This window comes from Barbus barbus (genome assembly GCF_936440315.1).
Source record: "Barbus barbus genome assembly, chromosome: 1".
Lineage (NCBI taxonomy): Eukaryota > Metazoa > Chordata > Actinopteri > Cypriniformes > Cyprinidae > Barbus > Barbus barbus.
The window spans coordinates 32,025,941-32,048,128 of record NC_136729.1 but is presented as its reverse complement, the minus strand read 5'-3'; the positions used below and the strand labels follow the sequence as shown (position 1 = coordinate 32,048,128).

At 40.3% G+C, this 22,188-nt stretch overlaps 1 protein-coding gene across 1 annotated transcript; it reads right to left on the bottom strand.

The window, feature by feature from the left end:
- Nucleotides 1-1,254: 1,254 nt before the first annotated feature.
- LOC306874973 (WD repeat-containing protein 93-like) lies at nt 1,255-21,346 on the bottom strand. Its single transcript, XM_079425316.1, has 16 exons — nt 21,287-21,346; nt 20,431-20,700; nt 20,106-20,307; nt 19,931-19,995; nt 19,756-19,834; nt 19,593-19,666; nt 19,278-19,362; nt 19,022-19,211; nt 16,924-16,994; nt 16,699-16,782; nt 16,440-16,571; nt 16,094-16,301; nt 15,756-15,816; nt 15,356-15,512; nt 14,404-14,593; nt 1,255-3,282 (listed from the first exon to the last, which is right to left on the bottom strand). Exons 2-16 carry the CDS (start codon nt 20,686-20,688, stop codon nt 3,207-3,209), a joined length of 1,932 nt encoding a protein of 643 aa, XP_079281442.1. The 5' UTR covers nt 20,689-20,700; nt 21,287-21,346; the 3' UTR covers nt 1,255-3,206.
- Nucleotides 21,347-22,188: the final 842 nt, after the last annotated feature.

Genomic DNA, 22,188 nt, shown 5'->3' with positions numbered 1-22,188 from the left:
GAGACTGACAGTTCAGCAGACTTCAAGGGAAAAGCTAGAATGGGACGGAGAGTATATGCACAGGATTGGAGATGATGGGGCAAAGAATGGTGTTGCCTTTGCAAGTCATTCCACCTGTACGGACTAAAAGCCAAAACACATGAGTTGTCTATATGTATGATAGCTTTCCATTTAATTTCCATGAAAGCCATTAAGGGCACTTTAATCTTCTCTGATATGTATAAAGGTTTCACATGTAATGTTTCAAAAAGATTTTATTTATTGTAATTAGTTCATTCATATTGGCTAATGAGGTAAATCTTTTGCACACTGAGCCTTGAGATGACCAGACAATGAAAGTCAATGGGGTCCAGCAATGTTTGGGAAGTTTTATTATACAGACTAACAGATTTTTTTTAAAGAAGTTGCTATTTTTATTTAGCAAGGACATATTAATTAATATAAATGCAGTAAAGACTTTTTCATTGTTACAAAAAAAGTTGATTTCAAATAAAGGTTGTTCTGAACTTTCTATTCATCAAAGAATCCTGAAAAAGATGTATCACGGTTTCCACAGAAATGTTTCCTGTGCAGCAAATCAGCATATTGGAATGATTTCTAAAGGATCATGTGACACTGAAGACTGAATATTGACTGCGAAAATTGAGCTTTGCCACAGGAATTTATTGCAATTTACATATAAAAATAGAAAACAGCTATTTTAATTATAATGCTATTTCACAATTACTGTTTTTATTGTAGTTTTGATCAAATAAATGCAACCTTGTTGAGATACACCCATAATAGTGTATCATCCCCTTTTTTTTTTTTTTTTTTTTTTTGCATTTTTGGAGATACACCGCATCTTTTCACACTGCCCTTTGAAATGCTGTTCATGTACATTGCGAACTTGGGTTTGACAGATATTTTAACACATTAAATGCATTTATTCTGGCAGCAGCAAAATGAGCAGGGATCTTTTATGTGTACAGTGATTTAAAATGATCGATAAGGGTTGATATTGAGTATTGTTTTATGCTTATGGTAACCCTGTTTTGTCTTGTAATTTAAAAGTTGAAATTACAATAAAAAATTATTGGAAACTGAAGGCTTTGGCACAGATCATTAAATTCATACAGCTCATACAGGCCATAACCTCACAAAAATCATGATACAGCCTCTCAACTAACCATGGGCAGTCCATGGGCAGTCCAATTAAAGAAGAACAAATAAAAAATTAAATACTGTATAAATAAAATGACATGAATAACTTGGAATGGTAGAGGTTTTTAATAACCCTGAGGAAAGAAAAACTAGTTACATTGATTAATATTGCAGCTTAAATTCAATTAAATTGATGTTCAGCACAAACGGTATTAATGTACTAATCGTGAAAAGATCCGCTTGCTGGAAAAGACTTAAGTGGAGCAAATCTGAAAACCAGTGCCTATGGCCTGTCTTATGAAATACATAAGAACAATAAAACCAGAAAAATTGTGTTGACATTCGGTATAATGTGTGGGAGACATGATTAGCTGTGATATTATATGGATATTTTCTGATTTCAGAACAGACCATGATATACTAACAAATATACTGAATTTTGTTTACTTTACCTTTTGTTAAGAAGATTACAACTACTTACTGCAAATGAGCTGTGCATTTTGTAAAAATGCTAGAATCAAATCAAAATAAGCTTAATCGAATGCATGGATTACTCATGTATATATAAACATATATTAGGACATGTGCATATATAAACACATTTGCATTGGCCTGGCTTCATGAAGAATAGCTTCTTGTGAAAAATGACATGTAGCCTCCTCATAAACCCAAACTGAAATGAACTTTCATTTGAATTTTAATTAAATCGTACAATTTTCTCTGGCTGATTTATGAATGAATGCATGCATTTGATCCACATTACAGTTTTCTTCAATTGCTAACAAACACTGTTCAATACTGAAGCTGTTCAATACAGTCTATGTGGACCAAACTGTCGATCATTTTTCATTGCTTTCAGATAAAATGCATGCAATGACCACATTTTCCAAAATCCACAAACACTTTTTTCATTCATACTCCACAACCTGCAAAACACTATACATTTTCAGCACATTTTTCAAATGCTAACAAACTGCTTTCAAAACTGATAAAAGCACATTCAAATCAGAATGATGGCAAACTGTCCATTTCTGCAGGAATTATATTGAAATATAAAATCTTAGCAGAATATTTATTATGTTTATTAAACACAACTAAATGCAATTTCAACTAAAAGAAAAGGACTAGAACCCTCACAGTACTGAACATCCATCCATCCATTTGTTCCATACATTTTCCAAAGCACTTGTCCTATGTAGGGTCTTGAGGAGGCTGGAGCCTTGCCTGGGTCATAGGCAGAAAACCCCCCTAGACAGATGGCCAGTCCATCAAACACATTCATATTCACACTCACTTACAGTCTCCAGTTCACCTGTCCTGTATGTCTCTGGGTTGTGGGAGAAACCCAGAGGAAACCAACGTCAACATGGAGAGAACATACAAACTCCACACAGAAAGACCCCCTGGAGCAGCTGGGACTTCAATACTGCACATACAGTACCTCATTTTACTAGACTGATGATGTTTTTGTTTGTTTGTTTGTAATTTTTGCTTCAGAATTTAAAATTTTTCTCAACTTTTTATATTTATTTGTATGTTTTTTATTTTTCACATGTAAATTTAGTAAATGTTGATGGGCTTTTGTTTTTGGTATATAAAGAAATAGGGTGGAAATGCTGCTTTTCTCATTAATTCTTTGTGCTGTAATACAGTTAGTAAAAAAAAGATGTTATTCTTATCCAATAAAGAAATACTTATGTGACAAATCATTAAAATTTCAAAGATAAAAGTTAATCGATTACGTAATGCTCCCTGTTTTTAGTGTTTTTTAAATCAGTGTGTTATGAATGAAATGTATGTTTTTTGAATGAGAATTGTTCCCAGTGTTATGATGAAACAAGCTTATTTTGAGACCTATATGAAGTGTTTTGTTGGTCTGAGTTTTGAAGGTGCAATCAACTGTTTGGCCAAGATTCATGTTGGTAATGCAGACTGTATGAACAGTTTTGAAAATGTGGTTTCAGTATTGAACAATGCTTGTTATCAATTGAAAAAAGACTAATATATATAAAAAAAAGTCTGTCAGCATGGCATGTCTGGATCTCTTTGTAGTACGTGAAGCTTCATTTAATATCACGCTTCGAAAGCTGCTCCCATTGGAAAGGCAAATTTCTGTTCCTCTCTTTCCAAGAATCAGCTCTGCACACACAAAAACATTACACATGTAAAGTATACTCAGTGTTTTAAGTGACAGACCAAATCATTGTAAAGGCCTATTGACACCAAGAACAGTAACTATGAACATCAAGTTCCTCTAGAATAGGAATGTGATGGAAATGTATACATTTTTCTTTATTTTCTATTTTCCATATTGTATATTCTCTATTTTCCATATTTGCAGAGGTGTTGACCTTCAGTATTTTCTCTGTGTACGTGATTAAAACCTCTGTCAGCTTTCCTCTAAAAGGGGAATGGCTATGACCAGTTAGAACTAATCTGAGAAGATACTGTTGAAGGTCACCGTCGATCCTTGGACAGTTTTTATCAGTATAAAAGAGACTCTACGGAATTACATTGTCTTTCTAACTACAGAGCTTCTATGTGTTGGATTGACCATTCTTGCAAGAACTAAACAGCCAAAGACAAATCCTATGACTGTTTTTTCACTCTCAGTCTCACATTTAATAAAAGATTTCGAATTTTTCCATGACAAACTCCCGAAGAGAATGGGATCCTGTGTGTGATTCGTCTGGACCTGAAACGTTGGTGACTTATCATCCTAATATAAAAAAGAGGATTATAGCTCCTACCCCACAAAGCCTTCAGGGACGAAGGGACCAACGTCAGAGGGCCCGGACCTTCACCACCGGGGTCTCAATGGATTAAAGAAGCATGCAAAGCGGTGAGACTGATTTTGAAATTCCAATTCATATTTTTTTATTTATTTAAAGGATTGAGTGAAAACAGTTTCCAGACTTTAGAAAGTAGATATATTCCTCCCACTGATTCCAAAAGTTAGTGAGACAGTCTTGTAAGTCAGCAGGACAAGGTATTGAAGGCACATGGTGGTGACAACCACAGTGTGAAGGGTTTGAAGGGCACATCTGGGGTAAAGTCTTGGATTAAAAGTATGGGATCTGGAAATAGGAAACTTAGGGTTCATTTACCTAGGGAAACCTAGGGTTCAGGATATGGACAGTCCAATTTATGAAGAAATGAAAAAGAAATATGGGGAAACAATTGTAGATGTGGTACCAGAATGGATAGAGAATCATGGGTTCCCTAAAAGAGGCACATTCAGTGTATCGAACTTAAATAGAGTGAAAGACAGTTTGGAGAAACAGGAACGTAGGGTGAGAAGTAAAGGAAAGCTGAAGAACAAACACAAAGATAAGTTTCAAATGCATAAGAGAGTTATGAGTCTGGCTGGAAGAAGCAGAACGAAGAGAAAGAAAACAAGTGTTCAAGGAAATGCCATTTAAGGAAGAGAAAAGAACAGATGATACTTCTCAGAATTCTTCTTTATATCCTTTTAGAAAACTGCAGTGTGCTAAGGTATATCACAACTTCGACTCCTGGCCCCACCAACCACCTCCATTGTATAGTCCACCAGCAATGCTGCCGCTAGACCAAGATCAAACCCAAGAACTTGGACATCCAAGTCTGGAAACAGCAACCCCCTCTGCAGCGTCCACATCATTGTCCACTCCCCTCAAAATCACCATGCACTCTCAGAAGATACCAATGGTGGAAAGAGGAACTGAAACAACTCATAAGAGACAAGACATGGCAACCGGGTCCATGACCAAGGAAGAACAAAAGATTGAACCGGATGATTTGGATGAGGAAGGCCCAAGGGACGGGGAGGTCCAAACTGCAAAACTCAAAGGACCAATCATGGTGTTCTGTCCATGGTCAGTGAAAGACTTAAAAGAAGCCATGACTCATCTGCCCCACCCCAAAGACTCTCGAGACAAATTCTCTGCCGAATTACTGGTCTTCTTTCAGGAATTTAGCCCTACCATGCAGGCCCTCAAACGTCTTCTCATGCTCAAATTGGGCGCAAAGGACTGGCAAAAAGTTAGACCACACTTTCCAGTAAACAATGCCGCCAGAATACATGTGGAATGGGCTCACAATGACGACAGACCATATCGAAATGCAGTGGAACTTTTGTGTCAGCATGTTAAAACTGCATTTCCAGTGAGAGTGGACATCGCAAAGATTAACTCTTGCATACAGGGTAAGGATGAGCACAAGATGGACTATTATGTGCGACTGTATGAGACCTTCAAGAAGTACAGCGGAATAGCAGAACCGGCGAACAGAGGTGACCAACCTGACATTTGGGAATCATACATGAATAGCAGTTTTCTGAATGGACTGAGACCTGAAGAGCTGCATTGGATGGAACGAGGCCAGGGTGGAGATCATCAGAAAGCATGCAGTCCATGCAGAGGAACAACACAAGGAGAAACAGAAGAAGAAAAAGGAAAAGGCTGACAAAGAATTGCACAAGGCCTTGTTTGAAGCTGTGCAGATGAGTGCAGGCCAACCGAGAGGCAGAGGAACCAACAACAGAGGGCGAGGACACAGACGTGGGAGAGCCTGAGGACGTGGAATGTGGAAAACTGATCCGGATATCTGTTTCTGCTGTGGAGAGAAAGGACATTGGAAGAATGAATGCCCTAACAACTGAATGGTGACTGAGGTGACTAAAACCAAGACAGACTGGATGGGTTGGAGGAGAGGGGGTAACCATCAGCAGCCCTGCAGGAGTGAGGAATGAGAGACATGCAAATGAGAGTTCGCTTACTAACCCATCTGCTAACAACAGCAATGAAAACCTGCTTGCTTGCTTGAATCATTGTATTTCCAAATTAGAAGAAGCCAACAAAAAGGTAGGCACTTATGTTCATTTAGTTTAGCATGAAGACAACTGCCACAAGTAAGACTGTGGTGACTTTCATTATAGATGACCCCAAGCTTGATGCATGTCTATCCCTCACAAAAACAGCTGAATGCTTTCTTGCCCTATTAGAATGACGGTATGTTTTGAATCCTAGCGAATTAACATACTTGAAGTGAAATATAGGGAATGTACATACTGATGTGATCAAAAAAATCGAAAGGGGAAAGAATGTGATGGAAATTTCTATATTTTTCTTTATTTTCTATAATGTATATTTCCTATTTTCCATATGTTCTGTTCGCACAGGTGTTGCCCTTTAGTATTTTCTCTGTGTATGTGACTAAAACTTCTGTCAGCATTCCTCTAACAGGGGAATGGCTATGACCAGTTAGAAATAATCTAAAAGATACTGTTGAAGGTCAAAGGTCAAAGATGCTTGGACAGCATTCTTGCAAAAATTAAAGGGCCAAAGACAAATCCTATGACTGGTTTTTCACTCTCGTTCTGACATTTAATAACAGATTTGGAATTTTTCCACAACTGAAGTAACAACAATAACGACACAGAGGAACAATATCATTGGAATCACTTTCAAATAACATTTTCCAGCTAACGAACGATGAAAACAGTAACAGCCATTCAAAATGGCTTCCTATTTTAAAACATATTCTGCAAATATGCTCACATAATCACTCTTAGAAAAAATATTATTGTAGGAATTAGAATGTTGAGTCTATCTTTAAAGGACTGTGGAAGGGATCACTCGCCCTGGTGGGCTGGTCAGAACCCAGGAACTCAGTCAACAACAGTTAATTTCCTTTATGACTTTACTGTGCACTGGAGCATGTAATAGGTGTGGTCTGTACAGAGATAACAAACACAAAGTAAATAATACAGACTTTAAATCCAATAATTTGCCAATTCAATAACAAATGACATTACTGTCAATATTACTGGAATTAAATGAAATACTACAACTCAACGAATTGGCATATTAGCATCTGAATAGGCCATTTAACCGCATAATCTTCATTAACACACTTATACTTGCGATTCCCAATAGACATATGAACTAAAACAATAATCTCTCTCAATGTAGAACATAAGAACAGTAGAAATAGAGTGATTATAGAATCTCACGGCAGATATACATAACGTTCATTTAAACAGGCGCTGGTTATGCGCACTCAATCAAAGGAAAATAATTACCATAACCGCGATTGCTGGCAAGATTACAACTTAATCTCAATATTAAGCATAATTCAACAAGAACAACTCACTTTACAGGATGCACGCACACATATTACACTTGGATTTGGAGCGGCTCGCATCTCTTCTCTCAAACTTTGCTGCGCAATCTTAAAATGGCGACAGGTCTTAAAAGGGCAACAAGTCTTAAAGGGGCCACACACGCAAGCCGTTTGTACAGCCGCCCCTAAATTGTGTTCAATTTGACTCTTAAGAAGGTTGCGTGTGTGTTACTAATGCTGTATTGAGATCCTCTCTATCATCTTCTGGGATGGAAGGCAAGGCCACAAGTCGAGCTACGGGTCTAGTATATACCTTCCCTTGAACTTGGACATCCACTGATCTCACTTGCGAGTCTTGACTAGGGTGCACCTGGACTACTTTCCCAAGCGGCCAATGTGCTCTGGGCAGTTGGGGATCCATTATCATGACTATTGTGCCTGTGGTTATATTAGGGAATGTATGGTGCCATTTCTGTCTGACTTGCAAGTTCGGAAGGTAATGGCGGATAAAGGAGGACCAGAAGTGGTCAGCTAACACCTGAGAGTGTCTCCACCGGCGACGACTCAAACCCTCTTCTTTAGGGTATATGACTGTAGGTAGGGAGTTGTCTAGCCGCCCCGTGAGAAGAAGGTTTGGTGTTACCGGATCGGGATCAGCCACGTTACAAGACACATACCCTAGGGGTTTGGAATTAAGGATGTTCTCCACTTCGACTAGAACAGTCCGGAGTACCTCTTCCGGTACCGTTTGGGCTCCAACGGTCGCTGATAGTGCCATCTTAATGGATCTTATCTCCCTCTCCCACACTCCCCCGAAATGTGGTGCTGCAGGAGGATTAAAATGGAATGCTATCTTCTGTGGTGCGAGTTTCCGTTGAAGATCAGGTGACATGGCCTGGAACGCTTCATACAGTTCCCGTTCCCCCCCTCGAAAATTGGTTCCTTGGTCCGACAGTAACTCTACAGGGGAACCTCTACGTGCTATAAACCTCCGAAGTGACATTAGAAAGGAGTCTGTGTCCAAACTATTCAGCAGGTCTATGTGTACAGCTCGTGTGGTCAGACACTTGTAGAGGATTCCCCACCTCTTTTCTACTCGTCGACCAATTTTTACAAGGAAGGGGCCAAAGCAATCCATACCAGTTGAATGAAAGGCTGGTTTGTAGAGACGCAAACGTGCCAAAGGAAGGTCTGCCATTTTGGGAAAGGTGGGTTTGGCTCTCAGCCTTTGACATTCCGTACAGGCATGTTGTAAGATGCGGATGGCTACTCTTCCCCTTAGCACCCAGAACTGTCTCCTTATTTCTGCAAACACCCGATCAGGGCCTGGATGGCAGAGTCTTTCATCAAAATCTTGAAGAAGTAACTTCACGGCTGGATGTCTGGAATCTAGTACTATTGGATGTTTAAGGGTGGGATTTAAGGTCTCTGCATGTCTTAACCTACCACCAACCCGGATTAGATTGGTGGATGTGTCAAATTCTGGAGCTAAGGTGAGTAAGCGGCTATTATGTTGAAGAGCCTTGCCTGATTTCAACCGTTGTAATTCCTCAAGGAAACTCTCACCCTGCACTTTCTGGAGTATGTATGTCTCTGCTTCTTGGTAAGTGTTCGCGGTAGGTTCTCCTGACTCTCCAGCCGCCCCATGTAGCTCCTGGGCAATGGCCTTCACCAGTTCTTTCCAGGTCTTATACTCACCGCCAAATTGTCCGTCTACAGCTACAACTCCAACTCCACAGAATGCAGATTTCTTGAGCTCAGACTTGTCAATCTCAGGGCATTTGGTAGGGTTTGCTGGCCAGTTCTCTGGGGAGAGAAACAGGAATGGGGGTCCTTGACTCCATCGGTTGGGCTTAGCAAGGTCCTTTAGAGTCTTTCCTCGTGTAAGGTCGTCCGCTGGATTTTGAATTGAATCCACATATCGCCAAGTGGTGACGTTGGTAAGCTCGTGAATTTCAGCCACTCTGGTGCCGACGAAAACTTTGAAATGGCAAGACTCTGACTGAATCCAAGACAGCACCGTAGTGGAGTCTGTCCAGAGTGCTGTGTGGCGAAGTGGCAGTGTTAACTCTTTCTGCAACTGGGTTTTTAACTGTGCACCAATTACAGCAGCACAGAGCTCCAAACGGGGTATTGACAGGACTCTTTTTGGTGCTACTCTAGAGCGTGCCAGTACAAATGACAGATGGATCTTACCCAACTGATCTTCAGTGCGCAGGTAGGCCACTGCTCCATATGCACTCTCTGAAGCGTCGCTGAACACATGAAGGTCGGTAATAGATCTTGTTCGATTTACTGATGCTGGTACATATGACCGTGAAAAACTGATCTTGTGGAGAAATTGCAGTTCTCCTTCCCATTCGTTCCAGCTCTGGACTAAGGCTTGGGGAAGTTGGGTATCATCCCAGCTGCGCTGTTTGTTCCAAAGTTGTTGGACCAGTACCTTAGCCCTGGTAGTGTATGGGAGGATATATCCTAAGGGGTCGTACTGGCTTGCTAAAACTTTGTAAATAATCCTCATGGTGGGAGCGCCATGATTGATAGGCCGATGACGGTAAGTCAGGACATCTGCTGGGCAATTCCAGCTAAGGCCCAATGTGGACTCCTGCGCATCAGTCCTTTCGTGGGCTAGCCAGAGTTCGAACCCATCCGATCTGGCTTCCGGTGGAAGATGTTTAATGACAGCTGGCATATTGCTGGCCCATTGCCTTAATTCAAAGCCTCCTTCAGCTAATAGCCCCCTCAACTTGTCAACCAATTGCTTAGCCTCCTCTGGTGATGGTAAGCTCTGCAAGCAATTGTCAACGTAAAAGCATCGTTCTATGGAGAACCTCACATCATCGTCCTGTTGGCTATGGTCTCTTACGTGTCGCTGTAATGCAAAGGTCGCACAGCAGGGGCTGCACGTTGTCCCGAATGGCAGAACTTGCCATTCAAAGACGTCAGGGGTCCCCTTTTCCTTGGAGTCACGCCAGATAAACCGAAGAAGGGGTCTATCTTCAGGAAGAAGTCGGACCTGGTGAAACATGCCCCGGATATCCGCGCTGATCGCTACTGCATGTTCACGAAATCTGAGTAAGACCCCCAGGAGTGATGAACCCAAGGTGGGGCCAGCGAGGAGTGAATCATTTAGGCTGAGACCATTAGACTGAAAGGAGCAATCGAACACTACACGATGCTTGTTATTATGACACACCATGTGATGTGGAATAAACCAGCACTCACCATCTCCTTCTCTTTCTTCGGGATTGAGCTTTCTGATTGCTCCAGACTGAACCAATTTCTGGATTTCGGAGGAATAAGCATCAGCTTGCTGTAGGTCTCTGGCAAGTTTTTTCTCAGTACTCCGTAGGCGTGGCATGACTGCTTCCATGGTGGCGTGAAGATGGGGCATGTCACCCTTTCGTAACAAGGGTGTCGCATACCGGCGTATTCCATCCACCTCTACACGAACTGTTTTGTCTTCCAGTAGTTCAACGGCCCTTTGGTCCTGCTTTGACCTTGTGCACTCCTTTTCATTCTGAAAGGGCAAGACATCCACTTGCCACAGCCTACTAACATTCTTGAACAGTTCCGTGGTGCTGGGGGTAAGGGATATGTGGAGACACTGTTTCGGTTGGAGTCGCTGCTCCAACAGGCTGGTAGGGCCCTGCAATGTCCAGCCTAATTTGGTTCTTATTGCAGCAGGACCACCAGGTGGACCAAGTCTTACCGGCTCAATTGGTGAGATCATGTGAGTTTGATCTGCCCCAACAAGGATGAGAGGTTTGGCCTTTTCAAAGCACTGTAATGGTAGTCCAGCCAAGTGCTTATACTGCTTCTGCAGCTTGGGAATTGGATACGAGTGGTCAATGAGATCAAGCTGTGGTGCAGTAAAGGCTCTAGTTATGAGATATCGCTTCTTCGGATTGTAATATGGAGAAATGTGGAATGAGACTGAAGCCCCCTCAAGGGTTTGCACATCATGACGGATTGTTCTCAGAGCTAAGCTTTCTTCAGTACCTCTCAAGCCAAGTTTCTGTGCCGCTTCTGGCAGAAGCATTGTCCGCTCAGAACCGTCATCCAGGATTGCAAATGTGTCTAATGTGCAATTGCCATGATGTAGGAGTACCCTGACAACCTTGAGCAAAACCTTATTACTGCTGACTGGTTTGTTCAGGTACAGTGTCTGTGTCGCTGAGCTGACTAGGCAAGCCTCTGTTTTGGGTGCCTCTGTGATAGGCCTCTCATTTACCTCATGGAGGATTCGTAGATGTTTCCTCTGACAAAGTGGACATGGTTTCTTTAGACCACAATGGGCAGCCTGATGCGCGAGACCACAGCGCCAGCATCTCCTATTGGTTCGTATCCACTCTGAGAGCTGATCTTTGGTGAGGGTTGGAATTTTGGGGCACTGACTAAAAGCATGTTCAGAGTTCTGACAGTAAGAGCAATATACCATGGGCCTACTCTTAGCTTTCTCATCAACCTTGGCAGGAGAATATGTAGTGGTTCTCACCTCAGCACTATTCCCCGACCCAGTCAGTACCGTGGCCGTGGTTCGGCGTGATTGTAGAGCTGCTCTGGGATCTCGTGTAGCTCGGCTTTCTCCCTTGGCTGTTTGATCATCATAACTTTGGCACCAAGACTCATATTTCAACCATTCTGCTAGATGTACCAATGAGTATGTCACACCAGGCCGATGTAACATGTGGCGGCGGAAATCGGCCCTTCTTTCAGGTGGCAGCTTACTGAGGAGGCGTGCAACATGTGACCCACAATGCAACTCAATGCTCCCTGCCTGGCCCAAAGTCTTAAGCAGACCGACTAGAGACTGCACTTGAAGGGAGAATTTCTCAAAGGCTGAGGGGTCATTGCGGCTTATATCAGGTGAATCAAGAATAGTGGCAATCCGTCTTAATGCTACCTGGTGGGGCTGACCGAATCGCTCATTGAGGGCAAACATGGTGTCTCGATAAGGTGTAGGGGAGTGCAAGAAAGAGTCTGCTATTAGACAAGCATCCTCTAATTTCAGGTGGTCAACCAGGACTTGATATTTGAACATCTCAGTACTGTCAGGTGGCAGGAGATTGTCCAAGGCTATTTTTAATCGAGCAAACTCACTTGGATCTTTGTTGCGGAAATAAGGAATGGTGGGGCATGGACCTTTGTATTATTTCTCTGTCAGATCCACAGATGCCATGGGAGGTGACGCATTATAGGATGGCATCCTGTGTGGTTCAGGATAAAGACGTGTGGATGCATCCCATGGTCGCTCATATGCGTACGGAGGACCTGTCTGTTGGGCAGGATACTGGCCATACCAAAATTGGTCATCATATGAATTTAGATGGCTAAAATCCCTAATCTTCTCCACAGAAGTATGTCTAGGGTTAACTGTCGGTGTGGCCCTCGTAGTGCTATAATGCCTTTGCTTGTCGCACTGATTCATATTTTCTGGCTCGTCATATGCAATAGGTGGAGGAGGATCTGGCCAGTCTTCATCACCCGGATCCGCTGCATGGTGAAATTTAACTGATGGATGATCAGAGCGAGTGTTGGATGTAGATAAAGGCCTTTGCAGACTACAGGCTCTGTCCAAAAGCTGAATCAGCTCATCTTTGGCTGTCTCAATCCGTTTAAGGTCAGCTTGGATGGCCTGCTGTGTTTCACGAAGCTTTAAATTCTCATCTGAGATCCTTTGCAACTTTAGAGAGCCAGCATCTGATCTATCGCTCAGGTATCCATCACCTTCATCAACGAGGGGAACGAACTCTGCATTGGATTCAGACTGTAGTTCTCGGTTTTGATAATGCGGTGATAACTGCTGGGCAGGGCTGGAGGTGTGCTGCTGTAGAAGACTTGGACGGTTACTTTGCTTATCCCTGACAGTCAGCCTCGAAGGGGAAGAAAAGGTGGGTAAACTGTCTGCTCTCTTAGGCTTTGCAGCAGATGCTCCAACCTGTGATGAAGAGTAATCGTCGTCAGATGACGCCACTGTTTGTTCTCTTGTACTAACTGGTGACGCTGATTTACGGAAGCTCTGCAAGTCCACCTCATAGTCTTGTAAATAGGCTGGACGGCGCTTTGGGCGAACCGAAGGGTTTACTGGTTCAGAACTGGCTGACATCTTAATCCAGAGGAGTGATCATCCGGCTCGAAGGACCATTTTGTAGGAATTAGAATGTTGAGTCTATCTTTAAAGGACTGTGGAAGGGATCACTCGCCCTGGTGGGCTGGTCAGAACCCAGGAACTCAGTCAACAACAGTTAATTTCCTTTATGACTTTACTGTGCACTGGAGCATGTAATAGGTGTGGTCTGTACAGAGATAACAAACACAAAGTAAATAATACAGACTTTAAATCCAATAATTTGCCAATTCAATAACAAATGACATTACTGTCAATATTACTGGAATTAAATGAAATACTACAACTCAACGAATTGGCATATTAGCATCTGAATAGGCCATTTAACCGCATAATCTTCATTAACACACTTATACTTGCGATTCCCAATAGACATATGAACTAAAACAATAATCTCTCTCAATGTAGAACATAAGAACAGTAGAAATAGAGTGATTATAGAATCTCACGGCAGATATACATAACGTTCATTTAAACAGGCGCTGGTTATGCGCACTCAATCAAAGGAAAATAATTACCATAACCGCGATTGCTGGCAAGATTACAACTTAATCTCAATATTAAGCATAATTCAACAAGAACAACTCACTTTACAGGATGCACGCACACATATTACACTTGGATTTGGAGCGGCTCGCATCTCTTCTCTCAAACTTTGCTGCGCAATCTTAAAATGGCGACAGGTCTTAAAAGGGCAACAAGTCTTAAAGGGGCCACACACGCAAGCCGTTTGTACAATTATAGTTCATTGTGGACACTAATATAATTATCATTAGTTATATATGTTATATATTACTTAGTTATATATAGTATAATGATCATTATCATTCTTGATGTGAATGTGCCTTTATACAATTCATCATATATCTTTTTTATGATCTCTTACCATACACATTTAGTTCTATCTAATAATTTAACATTTGATGAACAGCTTTCACATTTTGTCTCATTTACTAAAAACTTCATACAAAAAGATTCCAAATTTGTTCTTACTTCTACTGTTCAATACGGAACTATATTTCACCAACCTTTCCTGAAGGTAAAGTTTGCAGGCCTCCTCCAAATCTGAGAGAGTGGCTCTGGGCTCTTTTTCACTTACAGCTGGACTTGTGACACGATATAGATCCATCAATGAGCATTCTGAAAAGCTGAATATGAAGAGAGAGCTCTCATCCTCTTTCCTATCAGTCATCTTCACCAAAGATGTTTTTCTGTCACCTAAAAAAATCAAGTGTATCACCATGAACACAATCCTTCTGTAACTGTAACTCAATAAATAACGAATAATAATAAAAATGTGTCACCTTTGATGCATTGCATCATAACTTGTATAAATACGTCATTCACACAGAACAATGAAAAAATGGAATGAAAAAAAAATATTTTTTAAGTATTGTTTAAATGTTTTTTTATGTTAACTTAACCTCTGGGGTTTTTAGAAAAAGCTGTGTAAAGCATGATACGTTGCAAAAGATGCGAGACGCAAATGCAACATTTAAACATGTCCGTCAGCATGTTTACATCAAAAACAATGGAAAAGCAGCACAGTGGAATGCAAAAGTGTTCTGTGTGAATGTCCCCTACAACAGGAAAAGGTATCAATCATCTAATAACTAGTGAAGTGACATACTGCCAAGTATGGTAACCCATACTCGGAATTCGTGCTCTGTATTTAACCCATCCAACATGCACACACACAGCAGTGAACACACACACCGTGAACACACACCCGGAGCAGTGGGCAGCCATTTTATGCTGCGGCGCCCGGGGAGCAGTTGGGGGTACAGTGGGGGTGGTATTGAGGGTGGAGAGAGCACTGGACATTCACTCCCCCCACCTACAATCCCTGCCGGCCTGGGACTCGAACCCGCAACCTTTGGATTAAGAGTCCGACTCTCTAACCATTAGGCCACGACTTCTAACATGACAGAACCTTATTTGTTGTTTTTCAGCTAAATTATTAATTTGTCTGAAGTTTACCTGTAATATATAGTTTTTGTTGGACTGGCTCAAGCTGACACACAGGTTCCCTGAGTGAGCCCAGCCCATGAGTTGGAGGCAGGTTTAAGGTAAATACTGGTGTCTCATCCTCTGTTTTCCATATGGATACTTGCCCATTTCTCTGCATCAACAAAATCTATAAACAATTTCAGGAATTAGTACTGATACATTTACATGTAAGTTCTTGACAGATACTTTCTTAATAAAGTGACTTAAGATCTTGAACTAAAGCTAACTACAATCGCAAACAAAGCTATTAATGTACCTGTCACAACCATATACAGCAAATATAGATATAAAAAACAAGCAATCTGAAAGAATTAAATCCAGAAGCTAACATCTGTCAAATACAACATTATGCTGCAAATTTTTACTATACCAGACGCTTCAGGAAGGGCACAGGTTCAGCAACAGTGACATAACTGCCTTGGCCTGCAGGTCTGATTAGAGACAGTCATTATATTTATTTCAATCATGTCAAGTTTCAGCATGTTAATGGATATGATGTTAACGTATTTGGTCTTGGTGGGCAAGATCTACATTCATAGGCATACATAAATCACGTAGCAGATTTAGACACGTGGAACTGGGGGAGGCAGAGGGTTTTAGAGGAACTACAGGACCAGCTTACAGCAAACACTGAACCAGACTATTAGCTATTTATACACCAAATTCAGTATTTTTAAACCCATTTTAATAACTGTGTTTATTTTGTACCTTTCAACAAGTGCAACAGTACATGTGTCTCCTCCTCTGCCCGCTGTCACACTGTAGCATGCCCCATTTCTGCAAGTGATCACTAACTGTAGTGTGGGTAAAAAGGGACCCTGAAAGAGTGGAGTGACTGGCAATTGACTCTGCAAAAGGAATTTCATCCTGCAAATGGCACCGTCTCCTGGGATCACAATATTGGCATATGGACACCCTGCAGAAGACATTCAAGGGTACGATTCCTTCTCTCAGTATGATCAGTAAGACATTGTATTGTTCCATTATATCATGGTTTATTCTTATCATTGAGAAACACTCAATATATCATAACTAAATACTGAAGCAGACTTACCAAACCGTCTGTCCCATATAGTAACCAGCTGACCGTCAAGCCCTAAAACAGTGAACCGTGTGCAGGCACTGACGGCAGAGCAGAGGATTTCTTGAGAATTAGGCCACAAAACATCTGGTCTGGGTTCACTGTCTGATCCAGGAGCAAATTAAAATATAATTAATAAACATGACTAACAAATGTGTCCTTGTAATGTTAATATACTGTATTTTCTTTCTTATCTATGCAGTTTAAATGTATGAGTTAATGGCTGGAGTACCCTTCTCTTTAGGGGTCTTCAACAGAAGATAATGTAAGAGATTATGACTGCCATTCCACCAAAGGCACACAGCAATGGGAATATCTTCAAAGATAATTTGAAGAAATATTATAAATGCATATTCAGAGAACTGACTGTACTGTAAATGTTTATCACACACCGTTACAGGATATATTAATCATTGAAAACATACATGTGAAATCATCTCTTGAGTTCATGACTCACCTCTAGCTGCCTTCGCTTCCCCAGGCATTGATTGAAACCCCTCATGCAGTAAGAAGTGACAAGTACAGTTGCTGTAAGGAAAGTTGAAAAAAGGTAGTGTGAAAAAATAAGCCTCTAGTGGTGTGGTTCTAGTGTTTCAATACACAATTTGCCAAATATTTCACATATGATCAGTTCAGTTCATTCCATCGTTTTAGTTTAATCATGGCTGCAACTTAACTACACTGAACAAAATTATAAACGCAACACTTTTGTTTTTGCCCCCATTTTTCATGAGCTGAACTCAAAGATCTAAGACTTTTTCTATGTACACAAAAGGCCTATTTCTCTCAAATATTGTTCACAAATCTGTCTAAATCTGTGTTAGTGAGCACTTCTCCTTTGCCGAGATAATCCATCCACCTCACAGGTGTGGCATATCAAGATGCTGATTAGACAGCATGATTATTGCACAGGTGTGCCTTAGGCTGGCCAAAATAAAAGGCCACTCTAAAATGTGCAGTTTTACTGTATTGGGGGGGGTCTGAAAACCAGTCAGTATCTGGTGTGACCACTGTTTTCCTCACGCAGAGCAACACATCTCCTTCGCATAGAGTTGATCAGGTTGTCTACTCCTCTTCAATGGCTGTGCGAAGTTTCTGGATATTGGCAGGAACTGGAACACGCTGTCGTATACACCGATCCAGACCATCCCAAACATGCTCAATGGGTGACATATCTGGTAAGTATGCTGGCCATGCAAGAACTGGGATGTTTTCAGCTTCCAGGAATTGTGTACAGATCCTTGCAACATGGGGCCGTGCATTATCATGCTGCAACATGAGGTGATGGTCGTGGATGAATGGCACAAAAATGGGCCTCAGGATCTCGTCACGTTATCTCTGTGCATTCAAAATGCCATCAAGAAAATGCACCTGTGTTTGTTGTCCATAACATACGCCTGCCCCTACCATAACCCCACCGCCACCATGGGCCACTCAATCCACAACGTTAACATCAGCAAACCGCTCACCCACACGATGCCATACACGCTGTCTGCCATCTGCCCTGTACAGTGAAAACCGGGATTCATCTGTGAAGAGAAGGTCCTGGGCTGGTGTGGTTACACGTGGCCTGCGGTTGTGAGGCCGGTTGGATGTACTGCCAAATTCTCTGAAACTCCTTTGGAGACGGCTTATGGTAGAGAAATGAACATTCAATTCACGGGCAACAGCTCTGGTGGACATTCCTGCAGTCAGCATGCCAATTGCATGCTCCCTCAAAACTTGCGACATCTGTGGCATTGTGCTGTGTGATAAAACTGCACATTTTACAGTGGCCTTTTATTGTGGCCAGCCTAAGGCACACCTGTGCAATAATCATGCTGTCTAATCAGCATCTTGATATGCCACACCTGTGAGGTAGATGGATTATCTCGGCAAAGGAGAAGCGCTCACTAACACAGATTTAGACAGATTTGTGAACAATATTTGAGAGAAATAGGCCTTTTGTGTACATAGAAAAAGTCTTAGATCTTTGAGTTCAGCTCATGATAAATGGGGGCAAAAACGTGTTGCGTTTATAATTTTGTTCAGTGTAAATTACAAGAAGGCAATGCATTAGAACAACATAGCCACAATTTAACTAAAACGAGAACAAATTATAGAAAAAAAGAGAGCAAATAATTTGTGGTCACAATATCCATTTTTGTTCTGCATGTCATGGGACTCCCTACTAATTTGTTGTTTGCATGTAAGCTCAACAGTTAGTAATTTAGTATGGGTTTGTTTGTCTTTCTGGCATCTAACATTTTGTTATATTGCAGGTTGTATGTATAATACTTACTGTAACAGCTCATGCTACATTTTGGACATTGTTGATTTGGAACAAAAAAAATTATATTAACAATTTTTATTATCAATATTATTTACTTTTTACTTTAGGGTGAAATCCCACTTAAGGTATATTCCTAGAGGTATTGTTGACACTTTTTGTTAGATTTAATGATGGATTGGTTATTATGTCTATATAATGCAAAGATATTCATAGAATTAAAGTGTCAAAATACTTTTGGGGATGGCTGTACAGTACACCGTATTACAGTATTAATCAAGTTTACCTTGGAGCTTCTGCTTTTTGCTGTGGTGGTCTCACAGAGCTGGAGCTGAGGTACTTCATAAAAATTTTCCTGAATGCCGCATCCTGGTTTTCCCATTGACGACTACTAATGAGGTGATTTTGGCCTGAGCCTATTATAGAGCCTTCCTCTGTCTTCTGCAGGACCTCAGACGGACTTTTCAGAGAGGTTCCTTGAAGATATGAACAGTAAAAGAAAGACATAAACTTAATTTGTAGCAGTGCTTTAAACTAAATACCTGCAGGGATTTCTGGGGGTTTGATCTTCATGAGTAAGACTATTGGTGACAATTTGGCTTCTGTGGTCTGTGAGGTTTGTGTAGACTACGGAAGAGACAGAGAAATTACAGTAATTTAGAAAACAATGCCAGAAAAACAAATCAAACATACATATATGAAACAACATACAGTCATTTTTATTCTGAAAAAACAGTTAAAAATGTGCCTCCAAAGAAATTGTTAATTTTGAACTGACATCAACAAATGCACCATATTAAGAATTGTTCAAATGTTAACGTATGTTAACCATCCATTAACGTAACTATAGCAATTACCTGTTTGGTTTCCAGCTCTTTGATCCACAAATCTTGTGGGAAGCGATAGACATCCAGCCAAACAGATCCACTGGCTTTATTGAAAATACACCACAACAGCATTAATGAATCAGTAGTATTTTTAGTTTTATATTACATTTCCATATTTTAATAGGAAATTTACATGTCATGACTGCAGCTCCAAAGTCCCCACTTCTAGACACTTCAAATTTTGCACAGATGTTTCTTTGGTTTATATCTTCCTGTGAGAAAAGTAACAAAATGTAATTTGTCAATTTTTAATAGAAAATCAACAGCATACATAAAAATAAGCTCTTAAAACAGTATTATGAACTCACAGTTTCGTTGATGACTTTAATTAAATAAATATTCTCCATGTGATGCACAAAAAGCCGTGCAATACCTTATGCAACAGAGGAGAAAATTAATATGTATAATTAAATACAGAAAATATAAAATGGGGAGTTTTTAATGTAAATTGTCTAAAAATACCCCCCACTCTCAGGAAATTACCCATGTCATCCACTGTGCATAAGAGGTGTGTGGCATTTCCCAGAGAGGCACAAGAGATGCTGGTAAGCTCCACTCTTTCATCCTGCCACGTTCTTACACAGGTGAGAGTGGATGTACTGATGACTGACAGACCATTGATGTGACCCAGAAACAGGTAAAGTCCATCCTCAGAGCACACAATGCTATTAGTTCTGCCTGGAAGCTAAGAGCCAAGAAAGAAACAAAAAAAAATCATATGTAAAATGAAGATTTTGGAACAAATGCATACAAAGCACATGTGCAAAGGAATATGATGAGGTTATATGATTGTACATGTTAAACATACCTTCATTTCTTTAGTGGCACTCAGCACGGGAATTTGTCTTGCTGCTTGTTCATCCCTCTTGATCTTCTCCTGCTCTGATATAACTTCCCATGCATTGTCAACAAGGTTATTTAACAGCTTATTGATCACTCTAGCAGACTCCGGTAGATTATTATCAGGATGCTGATGGTCTGTGAAATAAGTCACATCATCATCTTCACAGCTGCTGTAATCCGATGGCTCTGGGATCTCCAAACCTCTTCTGACATTCACAGCCATCTTGTGTTATTTCTGGAGCGGAAAGAAGAATATAAAACTCAATTGCAGAATGAATTTTTGGCAGACCATATTTATACACACACATCATATACCTGTACCTAAATTTAAATAGTCAGCATATATAAAACGGACCTGAGAAAAACATGGTGTTTTTTCATATGGTACTAAAGTAATATTATGTACCATAATACCATGATGTTATTGAAATTACCTTCCAGTTAGTATTAGATAAATACAAATGGTGTAAAAGGTATACGGTAATCAAACAGCACCATGGAAAGTTAACGTTATATAACTTATATAAAGGTGATGCATGGCACCTCCACATTTCTATTGCAAGAGGAAATTCACAATACCAATAAATAAAGTAATTCGTTCTAGCAGTAAGTACATACTTACATTAACGTTACATAACTTACATATAGCCTACATTTAATTAGCAATTTCTCATTTGCGGGACCTCTTGAGCTCCCTAGAAAGAGCTAATAAAAAAGTTAAGTGGTTAAAGAGATATTTTTGAATACTTAACATATAGTCCTACTGTAACACGGCAGTGATCTGAATTAATAATAATCTCATTATAAACACAACCGCTCACCGAAGACGCGCTTGTGCTTTTCTTCCGGTATGGTAGGTTGTCATGACGACAGTCCTGAGTGGGGCGGCGCGTGCGGACTCTTCCAGTGATAACTCTAGTAAAAAGTATTTAAAATACATTTATTTCATACTAAGTGTAGTTCAAATGTAGCCTAAAATGTGTTTTAATGTCACAATTGATGAGGATTGTATGATCATATATACTTCACTATATCTTTAGTTGGGCATCAGCACTACTTCCACACAATCAAGACTTTAAATACAGTTCAGTATACTAAAAGTACCACTGCAAATTGTATGTAAATATTTTTTTGTAGTATACTTTGCAAGAAATAAATGTATTTGAAATACATTTTAGTATATTTACTTCCATTGGGGAAATTTTATCAGTCAAGTAATATTGCCTGATTCACATAAAGAATAATAAACCTAAGCAGTCATATACATTTTAAATTAAAATATTGAGATTTTTTTCATGTCAATCATTTAACACATAAAAATAGCATTGATACTTGTAATGGGCCTTTTCTTAACTCTTAGACATTGAAGTCAGCAGGACTCACTCCACCTGCTGCTGCTGGAATGAAGCATATAATCCCATAGAGCTCCATTATTCAATTTGGTTTCTCGACACTGGACAGAATCACAACACCGATAGATTTCTGTAGACAATAAAATAATCTAAACAAGCTTCATGCCGTATTTAATCATTCTGTTAATAAATATTACTACTACTGTTAATATGCTATTTACTAAGCTTTATTTTTTCAGTTTCTATTCAGTAAAGTCTGAGACATAATTTGGAAGCACACGTTCAGTTGATCATTATAAAGGAAGATTTTCAAAAAAAGGCATTTAGAAAAAAGGTTTTTATTAAATAGATAAATAGGCCTATAACCTTAG